Raw genomic sequence first — 23,499 nt, 5'->3', positions numbered from 1 at the left:
CTATTGAGAAGACACAGTCTCTTTTTAAAGAACTTCCTTTTGTTCTGACACCACAAGGTCTTCCAGGCTTAACCTCTGTTTACCTCCTGTTCCCTTGCTGGGATCATCGCAAAGCTGGGGGCCGGAGGTGTCCCGCGCTACTGGGTTTTATTGCTCCTGGGCTGTTCCAGAGCTAGGAAGTCCGTGTATGCACACCCGCCCATGCACGCATTTGGTTTTCTTTCTACCTTTCTACAAATTTATTTCCACGTCTCTGTTTATGCACACATTTACATATGTACTTATATTTGCATATATGCATGTAACATAAACTCATCCCAACCCCCACATTGCAATCCGGCATCCGCTCATCCTGGCCACGCCTCCTCGCTTACTCCCAGCCTCCGTCTCCGACAGCAGCGGCTGGGGTTCCCAACACCCCCGTCCTACACCTGCTTGTTCAGTCCTGGCATGTCCTCAGCAGTTAACCCAGACTGATGGGGAAATCAAGCTAACTTGTTAGAATGCATTACTGGCGGTGGTTCTTTTTTGTGGAATCCAGTCAACGTTGTCCAAACTGTCCCAAAGTTACTCAGGTTGGCGCTCCTCTTCCCCACCATCAGGGTGGTTGTATTTGTCCAGTTTGTCATTTCCCTTTACTGCTTGCACCCCACTGTGGGTCCTTCCCCACATTCTAGTTGAATTTATTTTCTCTCTAGACGTCTGAAACATCACCGTGGCTCTGAGTCAGAACCTGACATGAAGCCCTCTTCCCCCTTTTACCCGCCCCCACTTCCACGCTCCTCCGTCCCGTCCCCGCGCACTTCCGGCAGGTGACCCAGCTTGTCAGTCTCTGACTTACCCTTCGTGGTTCTCTGTGCAGATGCGCAGGTACAGGTATTTATTTTTAAGTGGCCATCTGCCTTAAATAAAGGTTAACACACTACGCATCTTCTTTTGCACTTTGCCTTTCTCGCCCAACCGTATGTGAAGCTCACTGTGCGTGGGTAAGCAGAGATGGCCGGTGCTCCCTCGCGCGGCAGCTACCGCACCGCTCTTTCAACCACTGTCCCAACGACACGCACTCCACGGTTTCTACCGTTGAGCCATTGCAAAGAACGCGCACTATTCTCATACTGTTGGAATCAGAGTCGGCTTCTGGAAGTGGATGGCTGGGTCAGGAAGTAAACGTACGGTAGCTTTGTTAAGTATTGCCAAACTCCCCTCCAAAAAATGGTACCGATTTGCATTTCTACCAGCAATCTGGAAGACTGGTTATTTCAGAACCTTGATAACAGTACGGTCAGTTTTCTTAATTTTTGCAAATATGATAGGTGGGGAAAATGGTTTCTCAGTATTATTTTGCTTTGAATTTCTCCAATTACGAATGAATTTAAACATTTTAAAATATATTTAGAACAAGACAATGTTCTAAATATATATATGCATATATACACACACACACACACACACGTTTTTTGGTGGGAGGCAACTTGTTTGCTTGTGTCTTTTTCCTATTTTTCTAACAAATTTTTAGTCCTTTGTTCCTCAATTTTTAAGCATCTTTTATGCAATGGGAAAATTATCCCTTGTGGCATATGCTACAGATATTTTCTCCTTGGTTATCAGGTGTCTTTGACTGCGTTTATGGTGTTATATCACCATGCAAGTTTAAAAAAGTTTTAATGTAGTCAATGCATCAATCTATTATAGTCTCTGGATTTGGGATTTTAGTTAAAAGCCCTCCCCTAGATCACAGTTAGAGAGGAATTCACCATTATTTTCCTAGCATTTGTACAGTTCCATATTTTACATTTAGATTCTTAATTCATTTGGAATTTAAGCCTCTGTATAGTGTCAAGTACGGGTCTAATTTCATCCCTAATCACATTTTAATTTTGTCTACTTCTCACTATCCCCATGGTCACTACTCACGCTCAGGAGACTGACTTTAGACAAGACAATCCCACCGTGTCAGAACTGAAGTTCATGCCTCTAGCTTCAGACCCCTCCCGTCGGTCCCTCACACCGCGGTCCCAAGTGCTTGCTTCCTAAATGTAAGTCAGACTGTACCCCAACCTCCTATTCTAAAAGGCTTTCAATATTTCGGAGGCTTCCTGTGGGGGCTGGCCTGAAGCCCAGTCTCCTACAGTCCTACAGGGCTGCACATGCTCCGCCTCCTGCCCACTGGTCCGGCCTCATCTTTGGTCACTCTCCACCTCATGCTCTGCGTTCCTGCCCCTTTAGTCCTGGAGACTCAGTTTCCCCATTTTAAAAATGGGAATGATAGAAGGCCTTGCAGAAACTATGCAAGAAACAACGAAATTTTGTCTACAAGATACTGTGGGATTCCAGGAGAAGAGGTCTCAGATTCAGATATTTTGGTAAAGGAGGCAATTAAAAAAGAAATATAAGAATGAAAGAACAGCGCAAGACCTCGGCACATTACATATTCTGAAATACGGTGGTTTCCCCAGCAGGAAAACCGTATCTGTATTTGTTTTGTTGGGCTGGTCTGAAGATTAGATAAATTAGGGGGAAAATGCATCACAAATTGCATAATATTCGTCATTAAGATGATGTTTACAGAAATTTACTTGATAAGTAAAAAAATAAAAATAAAAAATCCATGGTTGGACTCAACCAATCACCATGCTATTTTATACAATCATGTCTTAATTAACTATGAATTCCTGGATGGTGGGGCTTCCACGTTCCATCTGTCTTTCCAAGTAACTTGCCTCCCGGGCGACATTCCCTTACAGAACTGACCCAAGCTGGAGGACGAGCTGAATGACGGAAAGCTCCTGTGTTCCAGCACCACAGAGCCGGAAGGAGCCTACGGCATCCCTGGTCCAGTCTTCCCCTGGGCAAGTTCTATGAGGATTGCGGTGCTAAGTGGCTAGAACTGTTCAAGTTTTCACTGCTATTCATTATTGCTTTTTTTTTTTTTTTTAATAGCCTCACGTAGTAGAATCTTTGGGAAATAGAACCTAACTGAATCTTTCTTGGAAAACTGAAGCTTTCCCAAGGTCCCACAGTCAGCACCGCGGACGTCATTTCTATGTGATAGGCACCACGGACTTCATCCCTGGGCTTTGTACGGATGAGCTTGTTTGACTGACACACTATCTCTACGAGGTGCACACTCTCATTGTGTTTACACGACAGAGAAGGGAACTGAAGTACGGGACACTACCGTGTGTTGCTCAAGGTCATAGCTAGTAAGCGTGTTTCCCTTTCGAGTCAGCCACACACAGAAGGGTACCTCTTGGCATCATCTTAGAAGAATTAACTCTGGTTCAGGATGCGCATGAAGAATGAACTCTGGTCCGGGATGTGCGTGAAGAATGAACTCTGGTTCAGGATGCGTGTGAAGTGTCCTTTCCTGATTTCTAGTCTCACTAAGATGCAGGGACCAGACACCTTCACTTAGCCATGCACGGCTCCGGTTAGCTCCGGTCCGCCCAGCTGTTCATCCTGTCTTGTTCCTGGCCAAACCAACTATGTATGTGTGGGCTATGCAGCCCAAGCCGACGAGAACCCACATCCTTATGTACAGAAGCTTCCTGCAAAGCTTCTCGGGATTCACCTTTCATCTCTGGTTGGTTGACATTCAGATTTCCATAAAGGGGCCCCAGATTCAGGCCCTGCAGGCAATGTAGACATGAACCTAGGTTTCATCTTTTGGGAGCAGGATCAGGCAGTCAAGATGACTGACGGAGTCCCGGGAAAGCAGGCCCCATCGCCTACACTCGGCCCCAGTCGCTTCAGGAGGAATCTAGGTCATGCAGTGCAGCACTCCCAGGAGAGGGGCTGCTGTGGAAACCGCCGCATCACACAGCAATCGGAGGAAGGCCTTCACACTTTTCTAGAACGAATGCCAGTGAATCCATGGCACCCTTGGTTGTCCCCATGTGGGTCTAAAACCCGGCACTTTGCACAACCCCTTCCTTCTGCATCAGATAGACGGGATGGTGAGAACAGTCTAGAACATTCTGCTACTGACATGTGGCCTTCCTCTGGCCATCTCAGATGGGAACCCAGCCTTCTGAGGCCTAGACCAATGGCCTGAACTCCACTGGCCCCAAACGCTGTAGGACCTGCCCTTAATTCTGATTGGCCATGTTCGCGGATTCTCTCCATGTCCAACAGGCAACGTCTTTGCAAATGACCTCCCTACAGACGCCACCATGCCAAACGAACGCGAAAACTCTGACCCCAATGGTCAGGGCATGAGGCTAACCTAGGGGCTCTTCTCTTGCTCAGATGCACTGGTAGTGCCGAGACACTAAATGCCTTTTCCCCAGCAGGTTTCCACCGTCCCCTTCTTGTCCTTCAGAAGCGGTGATGTTATTAATTCAGTGATTTGAAAACAACCTAAGAAATCAAAATACTTCTTTGAAAAAATATAAAGTCTGGAAGCAAGCCTCAGAAATGATAATAGTTGTTCTAGGGTGGTAGGATTATGGAATGATTTAAAAAATTTTTCCCCAAACTCACTGCAATGCTGTTATATCTTTAGTAGAAAAGGAAAAGATTAGCTGGCAGTGACTTTTTTTGACTGCGACAGCTCTGGGCAAGGTAGAGAGGTTCGGCTGATAATACGGCCACTGCCCCACTGTTCCCTCTGAGTTCCTAATTCCCAACCCAACATTAACATAAAGTCTGCCTGGTTCGCTTTTTGTGTCTGGAGAAAACAATCCACTGAACTTCTAAGAAGACATGAAACTTTTAGCTGAGCACCTCTACTGGGGAACAATTTATGACTACGATTCTGATTTTCTGGAGAGAACAGTCCCTCACCCCGTTCTGCTGGGAGAGGTCATTCCTCCTTAAATTGGGGCCCACCTTAAGCAAGAGCAAATGCGCGTGCGTGTTATTCTGAATCCCACGTCAGAAATCGGGCACTGAGGCTGGACGGAGGCGGGGCCCGGAAGGCAGGGTAACAATCTGGAAATAATAAACCCAGAAGGTTTCTGAACACCGCACGGGTGCTGGGCGCTGGGCATGAGCGGGAAGAGCCTCCGTGGTGCCCCACTTCAGGCGTGGCAAACCACACCAGTGTGTCCTCTCCTGTCCTTGTGCCTTCTCTTCGGTCTCTGTAGGTTTCCCTAACGTAAAAGGTACCTGCCCTCGCTCCCTGAACCCTGTTCTCCCGCGAGGTCTCCAGCTCCCCTGCTCTGACCTCGTGCGCTCCAGGAATGGAAAGGGATTCCCAGGCCTGCTTCTTCCCCAGGGCAGGGGCCGGTCTCTGGAAAGCCATCTTTCCTGGGGCGTTAACTCCAGAGGCTCTCAACGGCTCCAGCCCGGAGCCCGAATACTTCCGTGACTTTGTCTGGAAGCCAAGAGGCTGCCAGATGTCATCACGTCCCACCAAGGGCCTTCCCCAGGCTAATAGCTGCGGGAGCCCCGTCACTCCGCTGGGGCTCTGGCCTCTTACTGGCACAATGCATCATCGTGACAAGGGGTTGGGATGATGTATTGCTTAAAAGATGAAGCCATCAAAGAGTAAGTCCAAGATCAGACTAAATTTAATTAGAGGATAAAAGAATTCAAATCTGTCATTCTCATGATGAATTAACTGAGGCTAAGGGATGGGAGCTTCTCCGAAGAGAAGGGAGAGGAAGAATGAGATGTACTGACAGAAGGGAGAAGGGAGACCTTGATATCTCCCCAGAGCCCAGAGACTCACAGAGGTCGCCCTTGGGACAGAGCCTGACACCCCCTCCAGGACACCCACCTGCTAGAGCATCCCATCGCAGCTCGGAGCTGTTGCACACGGCGCTCCCTGAATGCCGCAGGACCACCTGCTCGACCTCGTGCCGGCAAGGCACGGGCTGTTGCGAATCTGTGGTCCTCAGCGCGGGGAGGAACCCACATCCGCTGGGTACACGGCCATGAACGCTCCCAGTTACGCTGGGCCTCAAATTTGGAGGCAGATGGAGGGACCGCCTGTGAAGGGCTTAGAGGGGGGTTTGGAGGACAGCAGGGCCTCTCGAGATCCCGACTGGGTTAACTTGACGGCCTTTGTCTGCTAAAACTTACAAAACTCAATATTAACAAGAACGAATTTACCTGAAAAATGAAAAAAAAAAACCCCAATTATGTAAAAACTGAAATAGTATGGTAAATTAAAAAAAGAATTAGGTTGGAGGCCCCTGGGTGGCTCAGTCATGAAGCATCTGCCTTCGGCTCAGGTCATGATCCCAGGGTCCTGGGATGGAGCCCGGTCTCGGGGCCCTGCTCGATGGGGAGCCCGCCTCTCCCTCTGCCTCTGCTTATGCTCTCTCTCGCAAGTTAGTAAAATCTTAAAAAAAAAAAAAAAAGAATTAGGCTGGGACAGTTGGCAGTCTGGGGCAGACATCTGGGGGGACCTCTGACCACCTGTGAGTCTAACACAAAGCCCTGCCGCTAACAGGTGCTCCACTGACGGTGCCGAGAGGGAAACACTCTGGGCGCGTGGACGACATGCGTGGACGACAGCATCCAGAGTCCCGGGCTCTGCCTTCGGGAGGTCTGGGGCTGGACTCAGGGACCCATGAGCATTTCTCATGCATGGCTGGGGGGCTCACGGTTCTGGGGACCACACTTGAGATGCTGGGTGGTAAGCCCTGGCCCCACATCCTGGCACCCAGGGCTCTCGACACTCAGACCCCACTTGTCCCAGCCAGCTGTGTTACTGTCCCTCCAACACGCGGTTCACCGCGGTCCCCACGACCTCCAGCCTTCACGCTCACCTCCTGCCCGTGTCCGTGCTGGCTGCCAGTCCTCCCAGCAGGCCTTGCTGTGGGCTAGCGAACGCAGGGGAGACACGCTCCCCGCAAGGACGTTTTCACAGGACCTTCGTTTGATAGGCGTCATGGCTCCGGGCCTCTGTCTCCGCATGAACCCTGCTGCGTGTGGGTCGCTACCCCACCCGATGGGACGAAACGAAACGTGCTCCTAAGGCCAGAACTGGGTTTCTCGCCAGCCCAGCCAGGGCCCTGGCCCAGGGTGCTCAGGGGCTCACAGGCCGTGGCCGGCTGCACCATGGGGACCTGGGCGGCAGCTCAGTGGCAGGGGCTGGAGAGCTGGAGAGCTGGAGAGGGCGCTTAGAATTCTCAGAATTCAGCGGCTGGGCGAGGTGGACAGGCTGACCAGGTGGGCGGGAAGGGTCGGCAGGAAGGGGCGGGCAGAGGAGGCCGATCTCACGGCCGATAGCGCTGCAGGGCTGCCACGGCCGCTCCAGCTCGGGGACCCACCTGCCCCTCGCCCTGCGGGGTGGGGGAGCCTCAGTTCTCCTTGGACAAGACCCCATCCTCAGTGGGTTCAATGTGATCCCAAAGGCGGCAGCTCCGTCTCTGACTTCGGTTCGGAAAAGAGAAAGGCGCATGTCTCACCCAACTGAGGGACCGGACACGGGGCAAGGCTGGCCGCGCGTGTGACGACGGACATCGGCGAGCCAGTGGGCTCCTCGCAGGGTGAGGGGCCGTTTCCATCTTGTTGACAGACACATGTTGTAAGACGCGAAATCGCCCTGCTCGGTGCTTACTTTATCTCTGTTTAATTGCTGTTTGATAATGAATTATGACGGAGAGTCCATTAATTAAGCGAACAATGTCTGCGGAACACCAACTCCTTCTTCGGGGAGTTGCCTTGTTATGGGAGCTTTGGTTCGGCTCTGTTTGCCCACAGCGCTTTCCGGAGCGGTTTAGAAAGATGCCAAAACACGTGATGGGGGGCTCACTCCTGGGGTCGAGGGAGCGGCTGGGAAGGCGGGGGAGGAGACCTGATGAGCCGGGGTGGGGGCTGGCCGCTGCAGAGCGGTGCCGAGCGTGGCTTCCTAATCCAGAACACGTGGTGGAACAGAAACCAGCACGAGACTCACTCAGATCAGCGGATGGGAACAACCAGGGCCCCTCACAGGTGTTCATCCCAGAGTCGGGGAGCAGGGAGCAGCCCACTTCGGTCTGCCGTTCCGTCCACTGAGCGGCAGGGGCGTCCGGCTGGAAACGCTCTGCGCACAGGTGGAGCCGGAGAAAGAAAAATTCTAGTTCCTTCCCACCCGAGGCGCGGGAATTGTGCTGGGGGAGTGGAGAGCCTGCCGCTGGCTCGGGGTGGGCAGGGGCTGCCAGGTGCACGTCTGCACGCTGGGTGCATTTAGCAGGTGACCGGCGGGACTCAGGCAGGGGCACGAGCGGAGTGAAGGCTCCGGACAGAAGGCTGAGGAAGGTCAAGTTCCCGGGGGTCTGTCCCAGAGCTGTGAGCATCACAAGGGTGTTAGAGGGCGTTCTGAGGGCCCGGGCAGACGGAGAAGGCAGAGGGTTCTGGGGGAGGTGGCCACAGGGCCGCGGGGGGCAGAGCGAGCGCCTCAGTGTGCTGGTCCTTGGATTCAGCTAAGAACAGCCCAAGGGGCTTTGAAAACCCTCCCCGAATCCCCCAGGTAAAGAATAACACTGCTGGGAGCCACGTGGGGAAGCCCTCAGGTGTCCGGAGACAGCTAGGAGACACCCTGTTCCCGTTCTCGTTCCCAGAGTCGGCTTCGCAGGCCGGATCATCTAAATGCACCAGTGTCTACAATGCCACGGTCACTCCGTGCTTGCTTTGAATGTTGCCTGCTCAGAGCACTGGACAGAGAAGCCTGGGACTTCAGGATGAGCCCCTGCTCCTGTCCCCGCCGAACAATGGTCACGGGCCTGTGCTGGGGAAGCTGGCAAGTCAGCAGGAGCCGCAGGCAGGAAGTCTCCGTAGCAAGACCCGTCTCTGAGCCCCGGGACGTGAAACAGCCCGAGGGCAGCCTGTCATCCCCGTGCCGGTTCTCTGGTGTCCAGTCCCAACCCTCCCAGGCCGGCAGCCCAGCATCACCCGGGAGCTTGCTGGAAACTCAAAATCTCAGCTCCCACCCCAGGCCCCCGCATTCAGGAGCTCCAGCAGTGGGGTCCAGAACGTGGTGCTTTCACAGGCCTCGTGGGGACCCGCCGCACCCCGAAGGCAAGGGTCCGGGCTTAGGAGCCCGCCTGCCTTGTCCGGCCTTGCGAGATCTGCCTCTCCGTCCCCTTCTGCCTTAGCGCGTGGCCCGTCCTCCTCTCTTGCATTCAGGGCCCGCCAGACGGGGCCCCTGCTACCTCCCGACACCCTGAGCTCTCTTGCTCTTTCCACACTCACTGTGCTGTGGATTTTCCTGCCTCTTTACCTGTCTCTTCCCTCGAGTGCAAACCACGTGAGAGCAGGGGCCACCACCACATGACTCGCGGCCAGCCTGCAGCCCGGGATCCGGACGGACTCACGGAGTGAATGAGCGAATGAGTGAAGACGCTCCCTGGAGGCGTCTGCTTTAGGCTCAGGTCATGATCCCGGGGTCCTGGGATCGAGCACCGAGCTGGGCTCCCTGTTCCGTGGGGAGCCTGCTTCTCTCTCTCCCTGCTCATGCTTCTCTCAAATAAATAAACAGAATCTTAAAAAGAAAAGAAAAGAAAAGAAAAGAAAAAAAGACACCTCCTGGATTCTTTAGACCCCACTGTCGTGAGTGTGAACAACCCGACCCGTTCCCTGCACGGAGCCGGCGTAAGTGCAGCGGGTCTGGGCTTCCCTGACTTCCTCCTGTGCCCCGCGGCCCATTCAGCCCACGGCGGGTGGCCGGCTCGGTAAACCCTCTGCAAGTACACGGGCTGGGTTTGGATTCAAAGTGCTCTGCTCCTGCTGGAGGGCCTGGATTCCGGTCTGCTTTGCCCTCCGGCACTTGCCCCTCCCCGCCTCAGTCTCCCCTGCTGCCTCTCTACATCGCGGGGGGGGGGGTGGCTGCAGGGAGCGAAGGGACGTGGGATTTGACCCCCCCCCCCGTCCTGCACCGACAGGAGGCTCAGGGTCCGGACCACCAGCACTACCCGCCGTGACAGCGGAGAGGAGGCGATCCTCTTCCTCGCTGCTGGCTTCGTGGGAAGCAGAAGCTCCACAAGGAGGCAAACCCACCAGCTTTACGCCTGCATGTGCGAGCGTCTACGTGGACAGAGGACCACGGCTCTGCCACGAATGCGTGTGCTCCCAGAGCACGAGCAAGACCAAGGGAGCTCTCGGGCATTTTGTCCAGGCTCCCCCTCTTCCAGACGAGCCCACTGAGACCCGGAGAGAGAACCGGCGAGTCTGCGGTAGCGTCCCCTGCCTGGTGTTCCCCTGGGATCGCGTCACGGAGACCACCCCTGTCTGCAGCGGCCTCTTAGGTTACGGCTTGACATAAAACAATGTTTTCCGTTTTTATGAGTGTCCCGTCTAACGACATTTCTGGATACGAGTTCTCCCAAGCGTAGAGAATTTCTAAGCTTTTTACACGCACACACCTACACACATGTGCACACACACGCTGAGCTCGGGCTAGGTGATTCCCTCACCAGGCTTGCCCTTCCTCGGTTGGGGCTGTTCTGCCCTTTCTGGGTTCCCCTGTGTGTGCTCCCGAGGCACCGGGGAGCACGCGCGTTCCCGGCAACGTCCCGGCGAGCGCACGCCTCCTTCAGGATCGGCCCTGGGCTCTGCCCCGCGGCTCACAGAGCCGGTCACGCCTCCCTCCCACCCACCCGCTGGCGGCCTTGCGGGATGAGCGCGTCGAGTGTGTCCTCACGAGGAAGTGGCTAATTCTTCAGGCGTCCGTGGCTGTAACAGCTTGTATGCACAAGGGTACATGCCCTCCTGTTTGCAAAGGACCCCGCAGCTCATTTACACTCTCAGTGTGCTGCGATGTGCCCACTGCTGCCCTGCACACCTGCGCCGATGCACTCCTGCGTCTCCCCCCGAGGGCTATGCAGAAACAACCAGAAAGCCCCCGCCTCCTTGAATGTCTCCGAGCACGGAACAGCCACAAATCAGGAATGACAGATGTTACCAGAAGTTCCCACAAATCCCCGCTGCCTTTACTCTCCCCCGGCTCCTACCTGGGGTCCCCAGCCGTGGCACGGGTACAGTATTGCTGTGTGGTTCTCCAGTGGCCCCTGGTCCAAGCAGACGTCTTTTGCCTTGTTGTTTCGAAGCTGCAGGAAAAGGCAAAACATCGCCAGTCAGAGCTTACAGGGGGAGCTTCTGTACCCAACCCTTGTTCCGCCAGCCTCAGCCCCCACTTCCCGATGCAAAGGCCACGGGACCCCCCACCCCCGCCATGTGAGGACCAAGGCTCAAATCTGTGAGGTGATCACTATAGCAGGAAAGACCAAGTCTTTCGGCGGATGCTGTGGGCGCCAGCCCTCTGCCTGGGACACCTCCAGCCTCTGCTTGCACACGGCTGCCCCATCCCAGCACTGAAGAGGGGCCTTGGGGAACACCAGACATAGGCACACCAGTTACCCACTGGCTGTCCACAGTGGGCCTCGACACCAGCATGGGTTGTAATCATTCTGGGAATCATAGGTCAGTGTCTAAAGTCATTACTGATACAGAGGCACCAAAAACAAGAATTGGAAAAGGAAACAAAAGCCTCACCACCAGGAAAAGCCTGAGCAACACGTATTTATATATTCCGAAAATACTAACTGAACGCCCACACCGTGCCAGACACCATCCTGAGTGTTTGGAAAACATCCGTGGAGGAACAGCCAGAAGTCCCCAAGACAAAACCCCTGAGCTCAGCGAGGCGCGTCTCTTAGGGAACAGGCAAGAATTTGTCTAGCCGGACGGCCCAGGGGCTCCGTGTTTCGGCTGTGGTGTCGGCCCCTCCCACCACGCTGCGACCTCAGCCAGCGGGAAATGGCAGTGGTGCTGGTCTTATCCATACACGCTCGGTCCTCTCCAGGTTCTGCTCACCAGGAAACCAAACCAGCCAGGGATAAAGCAAGGAGAGAGGCAAGGGGCACTTCGCTTTGGTGTGGCCAGACTGGGTCTGGGTTCAGACACCTGAGTGGAATTTCAATGCCTGTTTCATGAAAGATTACAAAAATGATACCATCGTACTGAGATCTCTTGAAAAATGTATAAGAAAATAACAATTGTTTACAATCCTTTCCCACAATCAGTTAATTTTTCCCAATTTTGAGACAATTTAGTTTTATTCAGCTTTGATGGTAATGAGAAACTTTGCATGTAAAGCTTTGTTCCCATTTCAGGTTTTTTCAAGAAAATAATCTGCGGCTCAGTCCGTAAAGCGTCTGCCTTCGGCTAAGGTCATGATCCCAGGGTTTAAGCCCCGCCTTGGGCTCCCAGCTCAGCAGGAAGTCTGCTGCTCCTTCTCCCTCTAACCCGCCCCCACCCCCATTCACTCTTTCTGTCTCCTTCAAATGAATAAATTTTAAAAAATCTTGAACATGAACAGACACTTCTCCAAAGAAGACTTACAAATGGCCAACAGACCCATGAAAAAATGTTCATCATCATAGCCATCAGGGAGATTCAAATCAAAACCACATTGAGATGCCACCTTACACCAGTTAGAAAGGACAAAATTAACAAACAGTAAACAACGTGTGTGGGAGAGGATGTGGAGAAAGGGGAACCCTCTTATACTGTTGGTGGGAATGCAAGTTGGTGCAGCCTCTCTGGAAAACAGTGTGGAGATTCCTCAAGAAATTAAAAATAGAGCTTCCCTATGACCCTGAAATTGCACTACCAGGTATTTACCCCAAAGATACAGATACAGTGAACAGAAGGGCCATATGCACCCCAATGTTCATAGCAGCAACGGCCACGGTCACCAAACTGTGGAAAGAACCAAGATGCCCTTCAATGGACGAATGGATAAGGAAGTTGTGGTCCATATACACTATGGAGTATGATGCCTCCATCAGAAAGGATGAATCCCCAACTTTTGTAGCAACATGGACGGGACTGGAAGAGATTATGCTGAGTGAAATGAGTCAAGCAGAGAGAGTCAATTATCATATGGTTTCACCTATTTGTGGAGCATAACAAATAGCATGGAGGACAAAGGGTGTTAGAGAGGAGAAGGGAGTTGGGGAAATCGGAGAGGGTTTTGGAGGGGCGGGGTGGGGGGACTGGGTGAGCCTGGTGGCGGGTATTAAGAAGGACACGTATTGCATGGTGCACTGGGTGTGGTGCATAAACAATGAATTCTGGAACACTGAAAAAATAAAATAAAATTTTAAAAAATCTTTGAAAAAAAGAAAATAATCTGAGAACTGGGAATATAGTAGCAAAATGTATAGGTCCCTTAATGTTCTTCAAATATGCTGTCTAATTCCTTTCTGGAAACTTTGAACCAATTCCTATTCCCATCCACAAGATACAGAAATGCTTATTAGTCCTGACTTTCACCAGTTAAGAATATTGTGTACAGACTTCCAAACCTAGATTCCGGGGAATCTGAGGTACAGCATGTTGATTATAGCCAATATTGCATACTTGAAAATGGCTAAGTGGCCAGACCATCTTAAATGTTCTTCCCACAAAAAGGAGATGGTAAGTATGGGATGTAGTGGAGGGTTAGTGAACTCTCCGGCAGTAATCACTTTGTAATACGCAACTGTATCAGATTACGTTGGACACCTTAAGCCTATACAATGTTACACGTCAATTATGTCTCAGTAAAGCTCCAAGAGGGGGAAAAAAGAAAGTGGCTAGGAAGAAAAATTCTAAAGAAAATGGTGGAGTACTGTTTCCAACCAAAATTTCTAAAAATTTGTGCAGAGGGTGAAGAACCAGACATGGCGCACAAAGAGTCCCCAGCGAGCGATCTCCAAGGAAGTGCAAAGCCCCCTTACGAGCCCCACACCGTATTCCAGCTCTTTCTCAGAAGCTCTGAGGAGATGGCTCAGCGTTGATGCTTTCAACAATGCAAAGGATACATTACATGGAAAAACCCAAACATCTTCTGAGTCAAGAAGTAATTCAGAAGAGTTAAGATGTTGAAAGCAATGAAATCTCAGAAACACCTCGACCAATGTATTTTGCTTATATTTCCATTTTACGCCTGTACAAAAGCAACATGATAAAATGAGGCCTAATGAGGCTTTTAAAGTAAGTATAAAATAAAAATTACGGGTAATAAAAAACATTGTGTTGAGAGGTGAAGAAAGACATCTTGCTTTTATAAATTTACAATTAATAGTAAATTGGAATGTTTCATGTTTAGCAATTATTTCCCTTTTTGAGAATTATCTGTTTATTTTCCCGCTGGGATATCAAGTGGTTTTATTATAGATATATAAGAGCTCTTTATATATTAAGGATATTGTTTTTATGGCATATTTGTTCCATATAATGATTTCAGCATGCTAGGCTTTTAAATTTTGTTTCTTATGTTTATGCAAAGAAATCTATTATTTGGAAACTTAATAAGCTGCGTGCCTGGGACCGTGCTAAGCTTAACAAATGCAAAGATAAACAAAACTGTCCTTGCCCTGAAACAGTCCATGGTCTGGAGAGTTAGACAAAGGAAGCGCAGTATAACACTGAGTCTGCAGGACAACAAGGAGACCATCCTCACCCCATCTGCGGGTTTGGACACTAAGAAGAGGGACTTGTGACCCCTGGGTAAGTGGAAATATTGCTGGAAATGTTCTAGTTTTTACCCAGGTAGTAGCTATGTGGATTTCTGCTTTATATTATTATGCCATACATGTATGCTTTGTACATATCATACGTGTATTGTCTTTCATATAAATAACGGTAAAAGAAGAAAAAGGATGAGTAAAAGCAAACCAGCAACCTTCAGGATGACATGAGCCAACCACAGGAGAGTGAGAGGAAGACTTGGGGGTAACTGTGCGCACCCCGAGTTGGCTTCATATGTGGAAAAGCAATTGGGTCATACCTGGGAGAGTCAGGATATCAGGTATCCACGTGTCCTCCCTGAAATACTATTGTAAGACAGCTCAGAACAGAGGTACATGAGCTTCTAGAAACCAAGGGAAACATAACACAAATGGTCCAGTTAAAAACCGAGCAGAAGACACAAATCGGCATTTTTCTAGAGAAGCCCTCCAGACGGCTACCAGACGCATGGAAAGACGCTCAGCCTCACTCAGCATCACGGACACACAGTTCCAGACCGCGACGGGCGCCACCTCACGCCCGTCAGAAGGGCTGCAATTAACAACACAGGAAACGACAGGTGTCGGCGAGGATGCGGAGAAAGGGGAGCCTCGCGCACTGCTGGCGGGGATGCAGCCGGTGCAGCCGCTCTGGACAACAGTGTGGAGGTTCCCCGAGATGTTAAAAACAGAGCTATCCTACCACCCAGCAATCGCACAACTAGGTATTCACCCAAGACACATACAGATTCGAAGGGGCACATGCACCCCGATGTTCATAGCCACATCACCAACAACAGCCACACCGTGGAAGCAGTCCAAGTGTCCATCGGCCGATGAACGGATGAAGACGACGCGGCATTTACCCAGCCATCAAAGAGAATGAAATCTTGCCATCTGCAGGGACAGGGACAGAGCTGGAGGGGATGGTGCGGAGTGAAATAAGTCAGTCCGAGAAAGACGAACACCGTATGATCTCACTCTATGTGGACTGTAAGAAACAAAACAGATGAACACGCGTGGGTGGAGGACAGAAGGAGAGGGAAACAAAGCATAAGGGACTTAGTGACAGAACAAATTGAGGGTTGTTGGAGGGAGGTGGGGGGGACCGCGAGGTGGGTGATGGGGACGCAGGAGGGCACCTGTCGTGCTGAGCACTGGGTGTTGTATGTAAGCCACGAATCACCGAATTCCACTCCTGAAGCCAGAATTGCACTGTATGTTAACTGACTGAATTTAGATTAAAAAATGGAAGAAAAAAAAAAAATCAAGGGACAATGGCTTCTTAAGTAAGCGAGTGTAGGCGCGGTCTCTGTTGGAGGATGAAGCAAGAGCACTGCCGCCGAGACCTGCTCCGAGGGGTCTGTCCAGCTTTGCCACTGAGCCGGAGTCTGTGTGTGGCCAAAAGAAGCAGCAGCAGCAGCATCAGAAGCCTCAAAATGCAACTGTCTGAAGAATCAGAGATTTTGTCACGAAATGAATTTAACCGAAAAGCTATTCTGAAAGGTACGAAACGTGAATAAAGGAAGATAATGTTTGCATCTAAAATCCCAGTTAACGTTAACAAAGACTGAGAAGTTGATGCGGCGGTCAGGAGGAAGTGTGTTAATGTTCTCGTGTTATATGCTACTTGGCCCTTCATTTTGGAGACTCAGAAAAAACCAAAACATTAGAGGCACTGCAAGTGCTGGAGCATGGGGCGGTTCTGTTTTTCACTGTTTGGGGGCCCTCCAAACTGTCTGGTAGAGGGGCTGCTCCAGCTCGCATGCCCACCAACAGGGTAAGAGGCTTCTCCTTTCTCCTCAACCTCGCCAACACCTGTTGTTTCTTGTGTTGTTGATTTTAGCTGTTCTGATGGATGTGCGGTGGCATCTCATCATAGTTTTGATCGGTATGTCCCTGGTGATGCCTGACGGTGAGCATCTTTGCATTCCTAGGTATTCACTGAAGAACACAAAAATACTAACTCAAAGGGATATGTGCACTCGGATATTTATAGCAGCATTATCTACAACAGCCAAATTACGGAAATAGCCCAAGTGTCTACTGACCGATGAGTAGATCAAGAAATATGGCATATACAATGGAATATTATTCATCCACAAAAAGAAAAGAAATCTTGCCATTTGCGATGATGTGGACGGAGCTAGAGAGTATCATGCTGAATGAGACCAGTCAGTCAGAGAAAGGCAAACACCAGACGATCCCCCTCATATGTGGAATGTAAGAAACAAAACAGATGAGCTTAGAGAAAAAAGAGAGAGAGAGGCAGACCCCAAACCAGACTATGCAGAACAGACTGATGGTTCCGGGGAGGGGGTGAAAGAGGCGACAGGACTAGAACACCTGGGGACACAGAACTGCCGAGTCACTAAATCGCAGGCCCGCAACTCACATCACACTGTGTGCTAACTACGTGCGATTTAAATAATAAACTTAAAACAACAAAAACCATTAGAGGTTACGATAATGCCATTAAGAACAAGACATACACAATTTACATGACTAATAAGGCTTTTTAAAGCTAAAAAACAAGCTAGGTAAAAACTTTGGAAAGAGCAAGGAACATTAAATCCAGAAACATTCACTGGCCTGGGGGAGGGCGCTCAAACAGAATTGTACATGAAAAACAATGCCTGACTTCAAGCTTTACTGCAAAGCTGTGGTCACCAAGACAGCATGGGACTGGCACAAAAACAGACACATAGACCAGTGGAACAGAGTAGAGCCCAGATATGGACCCTCAACTCCATGGAAAATAATCTTTGACAAAGCAGGAGAAAATATCCAGTGGAAAAAAGACAGTCTCTTCAATAAATGGTGCTGGGAAAATTGGACAGTTATGCATAGAAGAATGAAACTCGACCATTCTCTTACACCATACACAAAGATAAACTCGAAATGGATAAAAGACCTCAACGTGAGACAGGAATCTTTCAGAATCCTAGAGGAGAACATAGGCAGTAACCCCTTCGACATCAGCCATAGCAACTTCTTTCAAGAAAGGTCTCCAAAGGCAAAGGAAATAAAAGCAAAAATGAACTTTTGGGACCTCATCAAGATCAAAAGCTTCTGCACAGCAAAGGAAACAGTCAACAAAACAAAGAGGCAACCCACGGAACGGGAGAAGATATTTGCAAATGACAGTACAGACAAAGGGCTGATATCCAGGATCTATAATAAACTCCTCAAACCCAACACACACAAAACAGATAATCACGTCAAAAAATGGTGAGAAGACATGAACAGACACTTCTCCAATGAAGACGTACAAATGGCTAACAGACACGTGAAAAAATGTTCATCATCACTAGCCATCATGGAGATTCAAATCAAAACCACATTGATCTTACACCAGTGAGAATGGCCAAAATCAACAAAGACAGGAAACAACATGTGTTGGAGAGGATGTGGAGAAAGGGGAACCCTCTTACACTGTTGGTGGGAATACAAGTTGGTGCAGCCACTTTGGAGAACAGTGTGGAGATTCCTTAAGAGATTAAAAATAGAGCTTCCCTATGACCCTGCAATTGCACTGCTGGGTATTTATCCCAAAGATACAGATGTCGTGAAAAGAAGGGCCATCTGTACCCCAATGAGTATAGCAGCAATGGCTACAGTCGCCAAACGGTGGAAAGAACCAAGATGCCCTTCAACGGACCAGTGGATAAGGCAGATGTGGTCCATATACACTATGGAGTATGATGCCTCCATCAGAAAGGACAAATACCCAACTCTTGTAGCAACATGGACGGGAGTGGAAGAGATTATGCTGAGTGAAATAAGTCAAGCAGAGAGAGTCAATCATCATATGGTTTCACTTACTTGTGGAGCATAAGGAATAACACGGAGGACATTGGGAGATGGAGAGAAGTGAATTGGGGGAAGTCAGGGGGGAGACAAATCATGAGAGACTGTTGACTCCGAGAAACAAACTGAGGGTTTGGGGGGGGGGGTTGGGTGAGCCTGGGGGTGGGTATTGTGGAGGGCACGTATTGCATGGAGCACTAGGTGTGGTGCATAAACAATGAGCCTTGGAACACTGAAAAGAAATAAAGTTAAAAAAAAAGAAAAGAGAAACGGAGGACATAAATTGCAAATACAGTACGATATTCACAATGCCTCTTTCTTTTTCCTGCTGCTCATGGGCCTGGTGTGGTGAAAAGAACCAGTAGGAGTGAGTATTAGAAATGGAGTTGTTTAAATAATGGCAAATTTTGTTACCAAACTGAATTTGATTAGTTTGAGTCTTTGCACTTAATATTATAGTCCATATGAAATGTATTTTAGCACATGGTGAGCTCAGCAAGCAGAGAACGGGTAATAGAAGCAAATGCCCTAAAATGTTAACATGGATCATGCCTGGGAATTGGGATTTGCAATAAGTTTAGTTTCATCTTTGTATTTTTTATAGAGTGCATGCATTGAATTTCTTACTTTAAAGAGACAGAGATTTGCAAAAACAAATCTTCTCCCCTCCAAAAATCAGACTGTGATCTCTATGTTGACTCCATGGCCACCCCGTTGTTCAGCAACAGAGACATCATTTACATCATGTATACTGTGCTTTATGTGAATGGCAGGCCCTGGAGCTGTTCAGTGCACAACCTGTGGAACTGTGCCCTTGCCATCTTCTTGAATTTTTCCATTTTTATTCTTTGTTTTTTAATACTATTTCTCCTAATTATATTAGTATATGAACCTTAGCAGCAATTGGGGAAACATTACAAAGTACTCCCCTAAAGACTGCCTGTCTCACTCCTGGAGGTAACTACAACCATCATCTCCATTTCCCCGTTACTATTTTCCTACTTGCCTCCAATCTAAAATAGTAGCCAATCCACTCCTATAATCCTGATTTTTTTTTTTTTTTTGAGAGAGAGAGTGTTCATGTATGTGCTCATACAGGCTGAGGGAGGGGCAGAGGAAGGGGGCAAGTAAGAATCTTAAGCAAGTTCCGAGCCTAGTGCAGAGCCTGAAGCTGGGCTTGATCTCAACCCTGAGATCATGACCTGAACAGGTATCAAGAGACAGATGTTCAAATGATGAAACCACCCAGGTGCACCCCTGACTTTTTCCTTTTTAAGAATTATATCAGGGGCGCTTGGGTAGCTCAGTCGGTTAGGAATCTGCCTTTGGCTCAGGTCATGATCTCAGGGTCCTGGGATGGAGCCCCGTATTGGGTTCCCTGCTCCGTGGGGAGCCTGCTTCTCCCTCTGCCTCTGCCTGCTGCTTCCCCTGATTGTGTTCTCTCTCTTTTTCTGTCAGATAAATAAATAAATAAATAAAATCTTAAAACAAAAAACAAAAACAAAAACACAATTATATCAACATTTTCTCATGTCATTAAAGTTTTGTACCCACCTTTTGAAATGACTGCAAAACACTTCAAACTATTAATATGGTATATTTAACTAACCTTTAAGTTAGATTCAGAAATTTTGGTCCAAAATAAAAAAAATCAGTCACTGAGATGAACAATTACTCTCAAATCTTTGTCCTCATTTCAAATTATTTGCTTGGGATAAGAGCTGAGATGAAAGTGTGACTATCGTTAAGCCTTTTAATACATGTGGTTCAAACTGCTTTTTAAAAAGCTTGTTTCAATTTACACTCTCACCAGAGGATTTGTGGTTTTTCATATAACCAAGATCTAGCTGGCAGAGTGCCAACCTGTATTCCAAAAATGAATCTTTATTTGGTAGAAGAGAAAAACCTACTTCCATGTATTTTTAAGACATACTTTAATCTCTTTGATAGGAAGTCCATGAAAAGTTTCATGTGTTTCCCAACGATCTGTGCTTCCTTGTGTACTTTATTTTTCTTCGGGGGATGTTTTATTTTCTTATTTAAATTAATTATTAAAATTTAAATCAACTCCCAGAGCTCACGATGTACTAATTGTGTTATCCACTCATTTACACTATTTATGGCAACACACTTCTAGTTTGCCGGGCCTTCTCCATTCGGATGATGTATGGATTATTTTAATATTTATAAGCTCAGATCCATTATCCGTTTCCTATGCATTTTCTTCCAGGGCTTGCTTTCTTAGAAGGCTCCGGCCCTTTCAGAGATCAGAGGCGCATGCATTTCCGCATGGTTCTATCATAGTTTCTTTTCTTTCATTGAACGCTATAGATCATCTGAAATACACTTCAGGATATGGTGAGCTGTAAGAATTTAAATTGTTTTCTTCTCCAAAGAGCTAGGCAATTCACCCGATTGTCCTACGAATAACCCACTTACTGTCTGCGTTCCTCCGCGACTCCTTCTATTGGATCTCACTTCAATAACCCAAAACCCCCAAATCACGCTTTTGTTTGGAATAAGAAAAGACAAGGCAGTTTGGACCTGTTAGTAGTCACTGCTGGGTGACAGCTACTGTCCTCAACCCTCCCCGGTGCGCTGGCGTCCGCCTTCCCAGGCCCCTAATCCAGATTCCGGCTCAGGGGCGACACCTCCCTTGCACCCGGATGGTTTAACCTGCAGCTGATTTCCCTCTTGTAAAAGGCATCGGGCACGGAGTAGGAAAATACACAGAGAAAAAGGAAACACTCTGGCGAAGAGAGCCTTCTGAGTGTCAGCGTGCTTGTCACAGGGCAGCCGCAGGGAGCCCTGGGAAGGAACCCAAATGCTGGGGCTCGTGGGGTGTCCCCACTGGTCTGGCGCATCCGGCTGCCCGCGCCCTGACCCGACTCTGCCACCAACTCCTTGTCCAGACACACAACTCAAGGAAGCGACCAGGCTTACATTCAAGTGTGTTCTCAGCAGCGGTGCTGATGATATTTTAAAAATGGAAACCAGCCAGATGTCTATATTTTCAACAAAACACAGCCCACCCAAAGGTAGCATCATATACAATCATTATTAGTGAGGCAGAAATGACACAGGAAAATATCCTTTGTATGGCATTAATAATTCAAATTTTTCCACAGGTGGATACCACGGGTCTAGGAATACAGAGACAGAGATGTACTTATAAAAAACATGTACATGTGTGAATTTAAAAAATGCACATGCCCACATACACGCACAGAGTGAAGACCAGCTTCAAACTGTACATAGTACCCACAAAATCAGAATGTCTTTGTCCAAGGCTGGCTTCATGACTCACAGGCTGAGACTGCGGGTAATTTATTTAATTCATTTAAGTTCAGCTTCCTGATCAACAAAATGGAAACAATACTCCTACGTCATAAAGAGGGTAAACAGTGAGTTCACATGTGAAAAGCACATCCAAAGCACTCTGTAAGGGTTGATCGCTGTTATGATTTTCAAAATTTTCTACAATGCATACTACGGCATTGGTAATAAGAGAAAAGTCTATCTGCTTTGATGTTTAGAGAGGTGATGTCATCTCCCAGAAAATCCAAGAACATCTGCCCTTCTGTTGGTGACAAGGGGCTCGACCCCGGCCTGAGCAATGGACGGCTCCAGGCACTGCCTGTCTTCATACACGACTTCCTGCTCAGTGTCTCACTTACAGGTCCTGGGGGGAACCTCACGAATGTCCAAACAGAACTGGTCACGCACTCCACACCCGTAGGCAGAACCGGCCACCAGAGCCTTGGCCCATGCCCTCACTGTGACATGTATTACCCTGTCCCCGGCCAGCAGGTGGGAGCCCTGCTTCCAGATCCTGCAGCTCCAAACCCCCTCTTGAAGGAGTGAAGACTCTATTCTCTATTCCTCCCATCAAAGCAGTCCGCAGCCTAATTCACAGCTACCAAAGCGGAGAGCAAGTGCGGTCTTAATTACCTCCCCGTACGCGACGGTGTTATTGTATCTTCTCATTTCCGGGTACACGTGGTCCAGGTACCACTGGAAATTCTTGCACTTTAAACTCTTCCTCAAGGCTCTTCTCTCGGACACATCGCCTATGTCAATTCCTGCGTTCTGAAAGCAGAAGCAAAGGGCTTTAGTGACCGGGGTCAGGGCGGGGGGTTCTGGCCAGAGGAAAGGACAGGTGGCCTTCACAGACACCGTCCAGGAGAAACCTCAGTTCCTGCCTGCTTGCTGGTACGTCGGCTCAAGGGAACTCACTCGATCGCAGAGCCTCCCCCCAAGCGAGACCGCTGTCCCCTGGCGCAGCCTGTCCCCTTGCAGCCCCCAAAGTCAATCATCCTTATCACCACGCGAGGCGACCCAGGGACACAGCGATGTTGACAGCCTACGTCCCCAGCCCCGTCTCTCCCGCATATCCTCAGCGACTCCCAGAGCCAATTACTGGAGGAATTATTTGATTAAGACAAGGAAATAAACGCCTGGAACCACCTCCTGTCTTTCTTCTCCCTACCCGGGTGACTCTGCCCCTCTGCTGGCTCTTTGTGAAGTTCATTATACACAGAAGTGAAAATAATTTCCCACTGCAAAGCTTGTAATGATGTTCTAATGAATAATTCACTCTGCTTGTACAGAAATGAACCTGTAATGGGCTGCCGGGTGCTGACGGGAGAACAGCGCGGCTGAGGTGCGGCTCCGCAGGCTCCGCCGCAACAGGGCCGCGGACCAGGAGGCCGGCTGCCGGCTCTGCCACGACGGGCAACGGGCAGCCAGGCCGCCGCGCGGGGCCACGGCGAGTTCACGTTGTTTCATTAGCCTCCTTTCTTTCATCAGCCAAACAGTGATTTTAAAGGAAAAATCCCCTTCAATGTAAAACTTTCAGAATCCAAAGGCAAACCTGGCCCGTGGTGTTTGAACTCTTGGTTTTACCGTGTTGAGCACAATGGAAGAGAATGGCCGTTTTCGAGAAGCGTGGGGGCTGCTGCTGGCCTGAGGTTGTTCAAGGAAAGCACTAGGAGCCAGTCGGCAGCCCTGAACTCAGGACTGAGAACAAGGCCTCTGTGGGCAACAGCTTCCCACGCACCAGCAGGAACAGCAGTGACTGTGCTGGGGAAGAGTGGGATAAAGGCGCGAGCGCGCGTCCCTGGCCTGGCCGATGCTATGGGCAGGGCGTAAGCAAGTCACGTCAGCCTCCCGGAGCTTCAGTTTGCCCATCTGCAAAATGGGCAGCAGAGAGGTCCCTGTCAAGCCCGCATTTACTGATCCCTTAATGTTTGCTCTGCTCTGT

The 23,499-nt window shown here is 49.3% G+C and overlaps 1 protein-coding gene across 1 annotated transcript in view; it reads right to left on the bottom strand.

Moving 5' to 3' along the window:
- The window catches only part of GALNT17 (polypeptide N-acetylgalactosaminyltransferase 17), a 415,760-nt gene that overhangs the window by 14,966 nt on the left and 377,295 nt on the right, over window positions 1-23,499 (bottom strand). The window contains exons 8-9 of the mRNA XM_082714352.1: window positions 22,188-22,325; window positions 10,884-10,979 (exon numbers count right to left, since the gene is read on the bottom strand). Coding sequence (XP_082570478.1) covers window positions 10,884-10,979; window positions 22,188-22,325 — 234 coding nt within the window. The remainder of the gene's footprint in view (window positions 1-10,883; window positions 10,980-22,187; window positions 22,326-23,499) is intronic.

Source organism: Mustela nivalis (assembly GCF_964662115.1).
Source record: "Mustela nivalis genome assembly, chromosome: 19".
NCBI classification, from domain to species: Eukaryota; Metazoa; Chordata; class Mammalia; order Carnivora; family Mustelidae; genus Mustela; species Mustela nivalis.
Note: the sequence above shows the minus strand (reverse complement) of the source record. Positions and strands in the feature narration are given on the sequence as shown.